This window comes from Eurosta solidaginis, chromosome 4 (assembly GCF_040869045.1).
Source record: "Eurosta solidaginis isolate ZX-2024a chromosome 4, ASM4086904v1, whole genome shotgun sequence".
Lineage (NCBI taxonomy): Eukaryota > Metazoa > Arthropoda > Insecta > Diptera > Tephritidae > Eurosta > Eurosta solidaginis.
In genome coordinates, this window is record NC_090322.1 from 33140347 (window position 1) to 33155982 (window position 15636).

At 42.2% G+C, this 15636-nt stretch overlaps 1 protein-coding gene and 1 long non-coding RNA gene across 2 annotated transcripts in view; one reads left to right on the top strand and one right to left on the bottom strand.

The window, feature by feature from the left end:
- Positions 1-15204, top strand: part of Hr4 (Hormone receptor 4) — a 67521-nt gene extending 52317 nt beyond the window's left edge. Inside the window, 5 exon segments of the mRNA XM_067781179.1 lie at positions 6104-8918; positions 8983-9131; positions 9264-10883; positions 10988-11109; positions 12057-15204. Of these exon segments, the coding sequence (XP_067637280.1) occupies positions 6104-8918; positions 8983-9131; positions 9264-10883; positions 10988-11109; positions 12057-14090 (6740 nt within the window). The 3' untranslated portion in view covers positions 14091-15204.
- Positions 1-15636, bottom strand: part of LOC137249556 (uncharacterized) — a 280890-nt gene that overhangs the window by 225929 nt on the left and 39325 nt on the right. The window lies entirely within an intron of this gene.

Genomic DNA, 15636 nt, shown 5'->3' on the forward strand with positions numbered 1-15636 from the left:
GATTGAAGCTTCAAACTTCACCATATGTTTCGTATATTGTAGATATTGTTGTCTGACAAAATGGACGAGATCGGTCGTAGAAATAGCATATACATATCCACCACAACCAATTGTTCAGATAAGAAGTTTTCGTAATTACTGCCCTATTTTAACACCTAGAGGCTTCAAATTTCACCGAATGCTTACGTATGTAGCATATGTTGTTGTGTGAAAAAACCATTGAGATCGGTGGTATATGTATCATATATCCCATATTATTATTATTACTCCATACTCCATTAGGAGCTTAAGGATTCAACAAAAGTTTTCCAATTATCTCTATTTCGTGCCATTTGCTTTAATTCGTTAAACGATTTGCCAGTTTCCTGAAGAACCGTTCTCATCCAAGTCATCTTTGGTCGGCCCCTGCATCGTGTCCCTTGAGGATTCCAGGGTAAGGCAGCATGTGCAACGTCATCGTATGGCTTTCGTAATGTGTGGCCTATCCAGCCATATTTACGCTTCCGTATTTCAATATGCACACTGGTTTGGTTGGTCAGCCTCCATAACTCTTCATTCGATATCGTTCTAGGCCACCATATCTGCATTATATTTCTCAAGCAGCGGTTAATGAAGGACTGTAGCTTGGCTTTAGTTTCAGCAGTTACTAGCAAAGTTTCCGAGCCGTACAACAAAAGAGACTTCACACATGCGTTAAACATTTTTATTTTTGTTTCAGTTCGAAGGTTGTTAGCTCGCCATACACCACGAAGCCTGGCAAAAGCTCCCCGGGCTTTTTGGATTCGAGCGTTTATATCTCTTTTTGCACCACCATCTACGGCGAGAATACTTCCCAAGTATGTAAAGCTTTCGGTATGTGCAACATTTTGGCCATTAATTGTGAAATTTGCTGAGTTGTTACCTTTAATGTGCATAGACTCGGTTTTTCTTATATTTATTTTCACCCAAACTTTGACGACTGGTGATGCAGGTGGTCGAGTTTTGCCTGCATGTGCTGGTGTATGTGTGATAGCAGGACAATGTCACCTGCGTAATCCAAATCCTCAAGACTGGAGTTAAGTCCACAGTTTATGCCCCTATTTTGCGAGTCGAATATTTCAAGCACCCAGTCCAAGACCACAATAAACAACAATGGTGATAATATACACCCCTGCTTGACACCTGTAGTCGATTCAAATGCATTGCTTAGTTTCCCATTATGCAACACTCTGCATTTTGAATTTTCATAGCGTTTCCCTATAATGTTAATAATTTTTTGAGGAACTCCAATTCTCTGCAAGGAAAGCCAGATAGAGTCCCTTTTAATAGAATCAAAAGCCTTCTCATAGTCTACCAAAATTGCTTACAACGTGCTGTTGTACTCAATGCATTGTTCTATGATAGCTCGCATAGCGTTAATGTTGTCAATACAGGAGCATTTAGGACGAAAACCAGACTGTTGCTTTCGTAGACGTTCGTTTAGAGGCTGAACAATGCGCTCCAATATAATCTTGTTGAAGACTTTGCTCACCACAGGGGCAAGCACAAATCCTCTCCAATTGTTGCAGTCAGTTAAATCGCCTTTCTTTGGTATTCTTACGATGATGGACTCTTTCCATTCTGACGGTATCTGTTCTGAGTTCCAGATGGCTCTAAATAGGGGATAAGGCATATCCGTTGCACTGTTAACATCAGCTTTCAGGAACTCCGCTGGGATATCGTCAGTTCCAGCTGATTTGCTATTTTTCAACGAACGAATGGCCGCGGCGATTTCTCCCTTACTTGGTGGTTGTGTGCATATATGACGTAGTGGTCTCCTTTGTTGACTAACGCTGGGCATATCGGGATTGTGAGCTATTACATTAAATGTTTTATCGAAGTGGTCTTGCCATATTTTGAGTTGCTCTTCCTCCATAGTAACAAGGTTCCCGTGTCGATCCCTCACGGGCATGCTTCGGTTAGATTTATCGTTGCAAAGCTTCCGAATGATACCAAAAAAAAAAAATATCCCATATAAACTGAAATGTGTGCCCCTTTTCAACGGCTAGAAGCTTAAAATTTCATCGAGTACTTACGTTTACGTTATATATTGTTGAGATAAGTGATTCATTGTCATAGCTATTTCATACAGACAACAAAAGCCGTGAAAGTTTGCATCCTCACACAAAGTACGTACTTATTTTTTATTTATCTTAAAAATCGCTTAGGTATATATGTACATCTTTTCACTATATACTTCAAATCTTATACAGCCCATCATTTGGATATTACGGATGGGATAAGATTATTGCTAGTCCCATTCATGAAAGGTATGAAGTCTTCTGCACAGCCGAATACACTCCCGTCCTTACTTGTTTTCTTTGTACTCAGGACCCTAGAGATAATAGTTATCAACTTCCTCGCTACTATTAATAGCAACCTCAGATCTGACTATCAACACGTATACACAAAAGGTAAATCTACAGAGACTGCGCTCCACAGCATAGTCTCTACTATTGAAACATCCTTGTTCGAAAAAGATTATTGTCTTGTGATCTTGATAGATATTGAAAGAGCATTCAAAAATATAAGTCCAGATGCCATTAGCACTGCCCTAATGAATCTAAATTTGGCAATCAGGCCCCTAGTGGTACTGATTGATCAACTGCTGAAGGCAAGAAAAGTACTTTCTCACTGCGGAAGGTTGATATAATGCGAAATGTCGCAAGGGGCACACCTTATGGTGGTATTCTTTACACGCTTCTATGAAACCTAACAATAAACTAGCATAAAGGATAAGGGAGCAGGAAGATTGTCGCATATGCTGATAACGTAGCTATTGCTTTCAGAGGCTAGCTTCCTCAGTGTCCATTCTGATAAATTTGAGCGTTCTTATATACCAAACGATACAAAGTACCACCGTTAAAAATGCCAAAACTAAATGGTATGCTCCTAAACCTGACAGAAAAAAAGGCAAATTCCTAGGCGTAGTTTTGGATAAAACGATGAACTTGAAGGAGCAAGGTATCAAACCTAAGAAAACGTACATTGCATTATATACGTGTAAAAGTGCCATTGGCAAAAACTAAGGGCTTGCCCAAAATATGCGCAGATGGATTTATACCGCGATTATTCGACTCATACTGTTGTGTGGCATAGTCGTATGGGGGCTAGCCTTGAGCAAGGTATCACACTTAAAAAAGAACAAAAATCGACACTGATGATGGCACAACGCCGAAAACGGTTTGTCTACAAACCAGGTTTGACAAGGGATGACGGAAAATCATTCCAATATACATCATTTATCCACCCTGTCGGAAAATCAACAAAACAAAATATATCAAACCTAAATTCGTTAGGTAAAGTCCAAACGTCTAGTATGAGCAGTATTAGTGGTGCTCTAAGAACAAGGCCTAGCGAAGTTCTTCAGATAATGCTTGACGTCCTACCATTGCATCTAGCTAGTTCGCGAGCAGCGATAACGTTAGCGCTGCATTTAAGAGTTGTCCAATTGGAATAATAAAATCAGCACACTTAACTAGCAGGGATCGCTGTGCGACCACAATTGCGGAAAGCAACTTTATGGTAAACGTTACTAGTAGGGATGGTTGGGCGGAATCGGATAGCTGCCGTGCTGTTGATGGCAGCATTTGCATGTATACCAACGGTTCCACACAAAACGGCAGAGTTGGAGTCTATTCAAGGGACCTAGTCCTCAAACTCTCCTGCAAACTACCCGATCACTGTAGTGTCCTCCAGGCAGAAGTATCAGCTGCAGTTAGAATATGGACACACAATATTGGCAACGAAATCTTAATTTTCAGCGATAGCCAGCCTGCTGTCAAATCTATTGGCTCCCGCTCGTTCAGTGCTGAACTAACACTAAACAGTCGCCGATCTCTTCAAGAGATGACCCAACAAATACGAGTACACTTCAGATGGGTTAGGAACAAAAGTGGAAACTGCGTTGCAGCTGAACTCGCCAGCCAGTGTACGATCAGGCAGATTCTTCCTGACCAAGACCACTTAAGTATGCACCTTCCCACGTGCAAACTAATGCTAAAGCAGCACATTCACCGTCAAGCCTACGAAAGATGGCTACGGGATGTCCGGCATCGAAGGAAACCTAGCAAAAAAAAAGTATCCTAAAAGATTCCGTCACGTTTACACCCTAAGTAGGTATACAATTTCCATACATGTAGGTGTACTAAGTGGGCACTTACAGGTAGACATGCAAAAATGTTAGGAGCGCCTTACCATCATTGCGCAGAGGGAGTAAAGAGGATGAAGAGGACGGAACGGTGGTTCACCTCATCTGCAACTTCCCGGAGTGCTAAGTGGTGCAAGGCAGCGCTTTCTGGGAGCTACCTTTCTGGATAAACGTGGAGTATGACATCAAAGACTTGATAGCCTTTAACAGGTTCTTAAAAATGGTTCGAAGAGGAAAGATTATGGTGTATTTTTGTGGTATCACAACGGGCTAAAGTGGTCACTTCTAGCAGCCACTTCAACCTTACCAACAAACTTAATTTCCAATAGCTTTTTTTTAAACGGAAGCTCATAACCGCTAAAGAAAAGTACAATGCGTATAAAAAGCTTGGTAATTTGATACGCTCAATAATATTGTTGTAACAGTTGGCGCCAATTTTTTGCAACACTAGAGAGTGCGAAAATGTGTGTAAAAAGTGTGAAAAGTTATAGGCAAACCCGATCAGAGCTAATGATGTAACGTGCTACACTTATCAGAAGGAAAGGACTCCTTAATTTTTTTTTGCGCACGCACAGCCCTTTGGCAGCAGTTGTCAATGTTAAGCAGCTCGAATTACATTTACAACAACTTTGGAGGTGTGAAGCCGACTGTATAATGCATTACGATTTTTTATATGTTAAACAATGATTAGCGCAACATTTTGTAAGCAACATTTTTTACTGTAAAGAGGTTGGGTTTTTAGATTTGTATAAAGAAGAGATTCAACGGGCTTAATTTTATAAAGAAGAAACATATTTCAATTCAATAATCTTAAGTAAAAAGTTCTATCAACATTTATGTAATCCAACACCAGCAACATGTTGCATAAATTTCTTAATTCCTATGGTAATGCAACACTTACTGTAAAGAGGGTGGGTTTTTCGATTTGAATAAAGAAAAGATTCAAGGGGCTTGATGAAGAAGAAATATATTTAATTTCATATTCTAAGTAACAAGTTTTATCAACATTTATGTAATCCAATACCAGCAACATGTTGCATAAATTTCTTAATTCATATGGAAATTTCGCCTTAAAAAAATTATAAACCATTTTTATTATTTTTTAAGAGGAAATGAGATAATACTACAATTCTTGAAGCAATACTTGCAATGTAAAATTACCTTTTCCCTGATAAAGATGGTAACCGTGTTGCTAACATCATGTTGCCAGACAATTATTTCCGAATGATGCCATAATTATTTTTGAAAAATGTTGTTTCCTTCATGATTCTGGCAACATATACCCAATTCCAGATTACACATTTGTATTTTAGAAATTGATTTAAAGAACTAGATGTTACCTAAGCATTTGGGTGGACCTTAACACATGTAGCGAAATATATTGTGGTCGGCAGCAAGTTTTGGAAGATTTTGAGTCTGGAAGATGTTGCGAGAGATATGCATCATGATAGGAGCAGCAATTTGAAAATTAATTGGCCGCCGTGATGTGGTGATAGCATGGTCCGCCTACAATACCGAACATCCTGGGTTCACGCGCCAGGCAAAGCAAAATCAAAATTTTAGAAACAAGTTTAATTTTTTTCAATGAGAAAAAAGTTTTTCTAAGCGGGATCGGCTCTTTCCAGTGTTTTAGCAAACACTGCGATTGTGCTTCTCAGTTAAAAACACTCTGCCTTGCAGATGCCGCTCGGAGACGGCATAAAACATGTAGGTCCCGTCCCACCAATTTGTAGGACAAATTAAAATGAGCCAAACGCAAATTGGTAGAGAAGCTCGGCCTAAAATCTCGTCGGAGTTTAACGCGCCTTACGTTTATTTATTTTTAAGTATAACAACTTTAATAGTTTAGCATATATCACCCTCCTACCAACAAAGCACGCTACCTTCAACTAATAAAACAATTTTACCTCTTTTCTTTCTCTGTCTCTTTTGCAGGAATTATGACACTGAGCCGTGGCCCGTACAGCGAGCTCGATAAAATGAGCCTTTTTCAGGATCTAAAACTGAAACGACGCAAAATCGATTCAAGATGCAGCAGTGATGGTGAATCAGTAGCCGATACCTCCACATCTTCACCCGATCTACTTGCACCGATGTCGCCAAAAATGTGCGATAGTGGTGGCGGCGGTGGTACGCTTTCCTCTATGCCGTTGCCCACCGCTGTTGTCACTTTAACGGCCACCTCCAGTTTGGCTCCTGCTGTTGCTACATCGGCCACAATCTGCTCAAGCAGCTGTCCCACCGCCACCAGCAACATCGGTCACAATGTATGCGCACCAATGCCACAAAGTTCCCTCACTACGGTGGTCGTATCTGCTAGCAAAGCAGCAGCTACCAAGGCTGAACAACTACAGCAACAACAACAGACTGAAATTGACTCGTCCATTGGCACTGTTAGCGCAGCAGCCGCCTCTTCTGTGATGTCACCGCCACCAACAACTACAACAGTTCGCATGTCACCAGCGCCTGCGACTGACTTAAGTTTGGCGGCCGGCCGGCGTACACCCAGCAATGCTGCATCTGCACGTGCAACACCAACGCCGCCACATAATAATGGCAATGCAAGCAGTAGTTGTGGTACGAGTAATGGTGGCGGCAGTTGTCGCGCTTCGCCGGATTCTATGGGTGAACGGCCTTCAACAACAACCACTAATGCGACGAGTGGCCCTCAAATGTCCACGAATGGTACACACGCGACAGGCGCCAGCATTGGTCATGCAGATAATAACTCAAACATCGATTGCAGGCCTAGATCTGCTGGTGGTGCACCGGAATGTGGTGTTAGCAATTTAAGTGTCATACGCTCTGTAAAGGAAGAACGCATCGCTGCTTCACCAACGAAAATGCTATCTTACCAGCAACAGCAGACTCAGCATCACCATGTTCAACAAATGCAACAGAAGCATCAAGCGCGCTCGGCCGCGCCTTCACCCACACAATCCAAAGGTCTCACGCAGTCGCAACAGCACGTCACTGTGCTTGTGACGCCGTCACGCATAAAGTCTGAACTATCACCGCAGCAGCATCAACAACATTCGCAGCATATGCCGCCAACATCGCTGCAACATCTCACTACATTTCACCCAGCCTATTCTACGTCTATCTCAACATCTACCGCTGCAGCTACGTCATCTTCTAGTGCTAGCGCTACTGCTACTACAAGCAGCAATAGCATGACATCGCTACATGCCAGTTCGCCCTCGCCTACGTCATTGCCAACATCTGCGGCGGCAGCAGCAGCAGCGGTAGCCGCCGCAGCGGGTCACAATCCACATTTGCATCATCCGCCACCGCCTATAGTGCAAACACATCATTTGCATCAACAGCTAACGCAGCCGCGGAAGAGTAGTCCGCCGTCGGGGCTGGGACTGAAGCAACAACATTTACTCAATCAATCTATGCAGCATTTGACACAACAGCAACAATTTCAATTGCTGCAGCAGGCTATGGCGCAGCGTCCGACACAAATGTCTCCTAACGCCATGAGTTCATCGCCTAACGCGCGACATCAGTCGAGCTCTTCATCACCGCATCAGCAGCTCTTGCAGCAGCATCAGCAAAATCAACAACAACAGCAACATTTACGTATTAAAAAGGAACCTGCGCAATTATTAGCTGCGGCCGCTGGCAACTTGTTGGGTAGCAATAGCGCGGCGCAGAGGCATTTACATTCGCCATCACATCACCACCACCCATCATCGCCGCAACATCAACAACAACAACAGCAGCCTCCACAGCTGCCATCTCAGGCTTTAGGAACCATCGCGCAGCTAATCCATCCCGCTTCATTACAATCCCTGCGGCACCCCAGTCGTGAAGCAGGCATACTGTTTCGCGTGAAGAATGAAGTACACCAGCAAGTGACCGCCGCGCAGTTAATGCAGCCAGGAGCTGCAGCTGCAGCAGCAGCGGCCGCGCAGCGTATGGTTTGGGTATCAAATGCGCGTATTAACGGTGTCAAACCGGAGGTTATAGGTGGTCCTTTGGGTAATTTGCGGCCAGGTGGGCCAGCACAGTCGCCTTCACCGCATCACTCATCATCCTCTTCGTCATCACAATTGTCCCCGCAAACACCTTCTCAAACGCCGCCACGCGGTACTCCCACTGTAATAATGGGCGAGAGCTGTGGGGTGCGTACAATGGTCTGGGGTTACGAACCTGCGCCACCAACCGCTGGTCCATCAACCACACACGGCGGTAGCAACAGCAACAGCGGTAGTTCAGGTCTACATCAGACGCCGCCCTCAACGCCACAACATCAGCTTGCACAACAACAACTGCAAATGCAACAACATCAGCAACAACCCATCTCGATGTCTTCGCTCTCACAACAGTTGCATCACTCATCACATTCAGCACTACAGTGCGGCTCATCGGCCTCAGCAGGTTCTCTAACACCAACGCATACACCTGGTCCATCGCCTCAGAACAATGAGGAGGCCGCCCAGTTGTTACTCTCTCTCGGTCAGACACGTATAGAGGATGTGCGTCCGCGACCACATCAATTTCGTACTCCACATGCTCTTAATATGGAGCGCTTGTGGGCGGGAGATTACTCTCAATTACCGCCTGGTCAAATACATGCATTAAATTTGAGCGCGCAACAGCAATGGGGCAGCTCAAATGCGACTGGTCTGAATCGTTTAGATGTGCCGCATGAACCGACGGACGAAGATGATCAACCGCTCGTGTGTATGATCTGTGAGGACAAGGCGACCGGATTGCATTATGGCATTATCACGTGCGAAGGGTGAGTGATCATGTATTTGGACTTCTTTCTGTTATATAACCTTTACCCATTTTCTCGCATACAGTTGCAAAGGCTTTTTTAAACGCACCGTGCAAAATCGGCGTGTCTACACTTGCGTAGCAGATGGCACTTGCGAAATAACCAAAGCACAGCGGAACCGATGTCAGTATTGTCGATTTAAGAAGTGTATTGAGCAAGGGATGGTGCTGCAAGGTTAGTTAAACATATACAAGATGTAGCTGTAATTTCATTGAACATCTTAGAATTAATTGGCCTATTTTTAGTTAAATAAATTGCGCATCCTATTTATCATTTAATACCTAATTTCTCTTTTTCATCTTCCAGCCGTACGTGAGGACCGCATGCCGGGAGGTCGCAATAGTGGCGCCGTCTACAATCTCTACAAAGTCAAGTATAAGAAGCACAAGAAGTCCAAGCAACAGCAGCAACAACAACAACAGCAATCACAGCAACATATGCATTCACCACACCATCAGTCGCCACTCTCACCACACCATCAGCAACATTTGCTCTCACCACAACAACATCTGCAACAACATCAACAACAGCTAGCGGCAGCTGCCGCAGTTGCAGCAGCCGCGCAACATCAGCATTCAAAACTTTTGGGCGCAGCATTAGGACAAAGCGAAATGAAGCCAATGTTTTTGGGTCCTTCCATTAAACAGGAGCATCTACAACAACAGCAGCAGCAGCATCAACAACAGCAGCTGCATTCACAACATCAGCATCAGCAACTTTTGTCGCCGCATCACACGCTGCATGGATCACCGCATGGTGCGCTACAGACACACCCGCCAAGTGGCAGCGCGCTGCATAGTCCGCTCTCTCACGGACCTCCCTCGCTACCGCCCCACGCCTCTTCCTCCTCATCATCATCTTCCTCTTCAACATCTTCGGGTGGCAACGCCGGCAACTCACAACAGTCATCACATCATGCGATGCACTCGCCCCATCATCCGCTTTCTCATGCGCATCATATGCAAACGAATGCTTCACAACATGCACAGCAAGTGCATCAACAACAACAACAGCAAGCGTCACAGCCAACGCAACTACAAGAGACTGCCATCAAATTGCCCTCGCATTTGGTTAACGGTACAATACTTAAGACTGCCCTCACGAATCCCAGCGAAATTGTGCACCTCCGTCATAGGCTCGATTCGGCCGTGAGCTCATCGAAAGACCGTCAAATCTCATATGAGCATGCGCTCTCCATGATTCAGACGCTAACTGACTGTGACGCTATGGAAGATATAGCCACTTTGCCGCATTTCTCTGAATTTCTCGAAGATAAGTCAGAAATTAGCGAAAAGCTTTGCAACATTGGCGATTCAATTGTGCATAAATTGGTTTCGTGGACAAAGAAATTGCCTTTTTATTTAGAAATACCCGTCGAGATACACACAAAGCTGCTTACAGATAAATGGCATGAGATACTCATACTAACGACTGCTGCGTATCAAGCCTTACACGGCAAACGCACCACACCCAGCACCACAACGCCTACCAGTGGTGGTGCTACGCCCGCGCATGCTTCATCTACCACAAGCTCAAGTGGTCGTTCGAGTGCTGGTGCGCCACCACATTCTCCTGCCTCTGTCCATCATCTGCATCATAATCAGCAGCATAATATGAGTGGTGGTTCGCCGCATACGGCGAGTAGTAGTCTGAATTTACCGCATCATCAAATGCATGGAGCTGCATCGCCGCCACCATCACTGTCAAAAGACGATCCCGAATTTGTGGATGAAGTGAATGCGCATTTGAACACATTGCAAACGTGCCTCACAACGCTAATGGGTCAACCCATTGCGATGGAACAATTGAAGTTGGATGTTGGTCATATGGTGGATAAGATGACACAGATTACGATCATGTTTAGGCGCATTAAACTCAAAATGGAGGAGTATGTTTGCCTTAAAGTTTATATTTTGTTGAACAAAGGTAAGTTGAAGTAGAAAATTGCATAAAACGCATACACAACTTATTGTCAACTAATTACATTTTCTTCTTTAATTTACTTTATCTATCATATTTTCCTTCTTTAGCAGAAGTGGAACTGGAAAGTATACAGGAACGTTACGTGCAGGTCTTACGCACTTATTTGCAACACTCCTCTCCACAAAATCCACAAGCGCGACTGACGGAGCTGCTGTCACATATACCAGAGGTAAGTGTGGCTTAGTACTTGCTGGAAGATGTTTTGTGTGATTTTAGGAAGTGGGATTCTTATATACAAGCTTAAGATGGCTGCATTTTAATCCGTACTGTAGAGCTTTTCAAATCTCGTTGTACATCATATTTCAATTTATTGATGATGTTCTACCTTCAACGCTTTATCAATAGGAATTCGACAGCTTGCAGCTGCCATAGGCAGTGGCTTGCAGCCCTCGTTTCCATTATAGTGAGTCATCCGTAGTGGAATAATAAATGCCAAAGAATTCGCTAAATGCTCTGAAGAGAGCTTGTTCTACCCAGCATTTCCAAAAAATAAAGGAAGAAACCCCTAAGCCTACTAATAACGTATCGTTCCACTAGGACTGATACCCATTGCTCCGTAAAAATGAGCCTACTACTACTACATAGAAACTCAAGGGTTTGCCATTTCAATTTATAGCTTCTTCAACCCAATTTTCAATCTAATCTACGCTAGGCGCATTCTTATCGATGTCGGCGGTCCTTTGCCGCATACCGATTTGGTACGTTCCGGTATCAAGCACCATAAAGGTACTAGCCCGGCCATCTCGGGAACGATTTGGTATGACCACATGCAACCTTCTAGGCCATACCGCCCTCCCACCCCATAGATCCATCAGGAGTTCGGGGTCGCCAGAGCCTCGGCTGTTAATGAAACAGGATTCGCCACGGGTAGGTCAGGTTGACAATTGGGCTGGAGAAGCTATATATTGCGCTGGCAACCACATGAGAGGGTTGCCCTACACAACGCCTTGAATAAATTTGGTATTTTAGTGGCCTCTTACGACAGACATACCTACCACGGTTATATTCTAAGCCCCCTAACCCGCTGGGACCTCGAAGGAAACTCATTTAACTCTATGTATGTATGTATTAACATTGTAATTTTATAAATATTTTGTTCTGCCTCTTTTCTTTCAGATTCAAGCTGCTGCTAGTCTATTGCTAGAGAGTAAAATGTTCTACGTTCCATTCGTTTTGAATTCGGCTAGCATAAGGTAGCAAATGCTTGAACGTGGATTATTGCCGATTGACGATGACCCGCCAGAGGGGCTGATGATGATAACGCTACAGCAGCAGCAGCAACGCGAGGAAGCTGAGGACGAAGAAGAAATGGAGCAAGAGCAACAACAGCCAAGCAATTTAATGAAAGCGCGACGCCGACAAAAACGGCATAGTGAGGATTTACAAAAGCAGCAGCAACAGGAACATCAAGAGAAGCAAGAGGTGAAATTTTGCTTACCTATGCTGGAGTTGCCGCGCATTAAAGTGGAAAACGTACAGCAGGATGTGCATGAATCCATAGAGGATAATGAAAGTGAAGATGTGGAAGAAGAGTTGCGTAAGTTAGAGGAAAAACAACAACTGCAGCAGGAGCGACAAAGCGCTGAGGAGGAAATATTGTTACGCCCCATGGCACGTGTGCTGAAACCCACAACTTCGATACTGAAAACATCACTGCTAGCGGGTGCAGCTGTAACACTCGCCACACTAACAGCTGCAGCGGAGCAAGTTAGCCGTGCAACACTTTCGCCCCAGACTCAAAGCGGCAAGTATGCAATGGACGCGTTTGCTGTTCAACGAACGTCAGCTGCGAATGATAGTCTGACGACAGAGAGTAAAAGACTGCATATTCAACAACAACAACAACGAGAGAAACTCTCGCCTGCAATGCCCTACAAATCAATATTACAAACAGCGCTAATGGGCGAACGGCCGCTGAGAACGCAAACGCCGCCGCCAACGTCAGCGCCAGTTCCAATTATTGCAAAGGCTGCGAGTGCGCAGCATGCAATCTCACAGTCGAATACGCCAGTGCGCACCGCTCCACCGCCTCCACATGTACTCAAAACTGCTGTAACGCTGGCGAGTCTAAGTGAAATTGCCGCTGCACGGCAACAGCAAGAAGAGGAAGAACGGCAAATGCGCGAGCAACAACAGCAAGTAGAAGAACAAGAGCTACAGCATTTATTATTACAACAAACGCTGCCATTTAAGAAGAAGAAAAGTTTCATGCAACAAAAATTAACAGCAACATGCAATATGTTGACAACAGCAGCAAATATATTGCAGCAACAACAGCAGCAATCACAACATGCAACGCCAATGCCACAACAACAACAAAACATAATTACCATACTGCCAGTTGGAAACAACCCAAACAACAACAATAATACTGCCATGCCATCTGCAACGGCAACAGCAACGAAAATTGTTTTAAACAACAATGTAATAGAATGCGCAAATGTTGATAACAGCGTATTGCGCTGCGCTTCAACGGCAACAACAACAACAACAAATTCAAGTACGTGCTTATCAGCGGCATCTTTCAGCAATATGTGCGCAACAACACTGACGCTGAGCAACAAAAATATTTCAACCATTGCCACTGTAACAAGCAACCAACGAAATATTACAACGCATAGCAAACATGTTGCCAGCAACAATGTTGCGGCCAATAATTGCCAAGCAATGGCTACGCAAACAATTAGAATACCAACTGTGCGCACAGCTACAGTCACAACACAAACGCAAACGGAGGAAATGCAAACGACTGTGGGTACAACAATAAACAATAGTGGCGCGCAGCGACAACAACAACAAATACCTTCAGCTACATCAACTATCGGCAATCAAATAATAACGCGCAAATTCAACACAGTTTTCCAGCAACAACAACAAGACAATACTATATCCAGCAACAACAACACTTGCGCTACAACTTTGCTTAGATTACCGTCTCCGCCACAACAACTGCAGCAGCAACATGCGGTTGCATCTATGCGCCGACCCTCGCCACAACGCCAAAGCAATTTACTTACTGTCACAACAACGAATGCGGTCTCGGCGACGAATACCGCACCGCCCACAACCACTGCCACAGCGAACGCTGCCCCGCCCACATCCACAGCTGTCACTGTTGTCGTTTTCAAAACAATGTTACCTGAGAATTGAATTAATTAAAATTTTTATTGTTGAAATATTTAGCAAAAACAAAATTAAAATTGTTTGCTGAATGAAAAGAGCTTTGGCTGTAAGCTTGCATATTTAGAACCGCATGTACAACGTTTCCATTTTTAAACTTTATGTTAGTAATTTATTTTTGTTGTTTTTAATGTATTTGTTGTAGCATTTAAACAGAAAAACCGAACGCTCGTTTTGTTTCTTGGCATTTTACTAAACAAAAAACTAAAATGATTTGCATTTTTGTATATTTTTTTGAACTCTTTATGGCATTTGAAAATTTGGAAAAGCTCTGTAAGTTTCCTATTAATGTTAGTTGAGCAAAAGCTCGCCACAAGCAAAAATTGCAATGAATTGTTCTAGAGGATCAACTAGCTACTATGCAATCAAGTACTATTTGAACATTACAAGAATTTTATTGTCATACATATTTCATTCGAGCTATAAACATTTTTAAACCATGTAGTTTTAAAGCTGTGTTGGTTGGTGAAAGCTTTTTAAAACCGTTTTGTGAACGCTCTCATGCTTATTTCGTTCGAGTTAGAAACATTTTTAAACTGTGCAGCTTTATAGCTCATTTGGTTAGTGGAAGCTTTGTGCAAATAAGCGAAAGCTCCTTTAAACGGGTTTTACTATTTTGTTCAAAAGTTTAGCTACCTAAGCTTAAAAACTTAGTTAGCTACAATAATGGGAGGGGTAAGACACAAATATTATATAGTTTCTTTTAAGATGGTTTAACTTTTCGTACTTTTTAATTTTTTTTAAACGTTGCTTGCATAAGGTCTATTTTCTGCGTTGGTTTATAATTTTTTCAGCCTATTTTCTAAAAGAGTTTCATTTTTTTAAATTGAATTTTAGTGATTGATTTTTTTTACTTACATATTTCAAAGAATGGTTTTTATATTTAAAGTTTTAAATATTTTATTTCAATTGTTTAAATTATATATTATAAAAAATAAAAACGTTCAACAGGTTTAAATTTATTTTTTTATTTTTTTTTTTTAAGTTGTTTTTCATATATTTTTTATGCGTAGTTTATATTTTTGCCTTAACGATTTTTTATGTTATTAAATACATATTTTTTTTAATTTTTATAGTTTTTGGTAACGTGCTTGTCGTCATTGTAAACTTCAAATATTAAAATTGTTTCATTTTTAAAAGAATACTTTTATCATTTAACGTTTTTTAATTTTTTTTAACCATTACATTGTTTTTTGATTAAATAATTTTTTTTTTTTTGTAAAATACGGTAATTTTTTGTTTGTAATATTTTTTTATATTTAAGAGTTTTTTAATTAATTAATTTATTTTTTTGAAATTTCTGTAATTCTTTTAATTCCTTGTAAACTTTAAATTATTAATTTTTCTGTAAATGTTTTTTTTTTTTGTTTCAAATTCAAGTGTGCATTTTTTTAATTTTTGATTTAATCGTGTTGAAAGTATTAATGTACATTTTTTTCTGTTAAATTGTTTAAAATTTTTTATTCAAACATTTTTTTGGGTGGATTTTTCACTTTTACCATTTTTCAAATTTTTT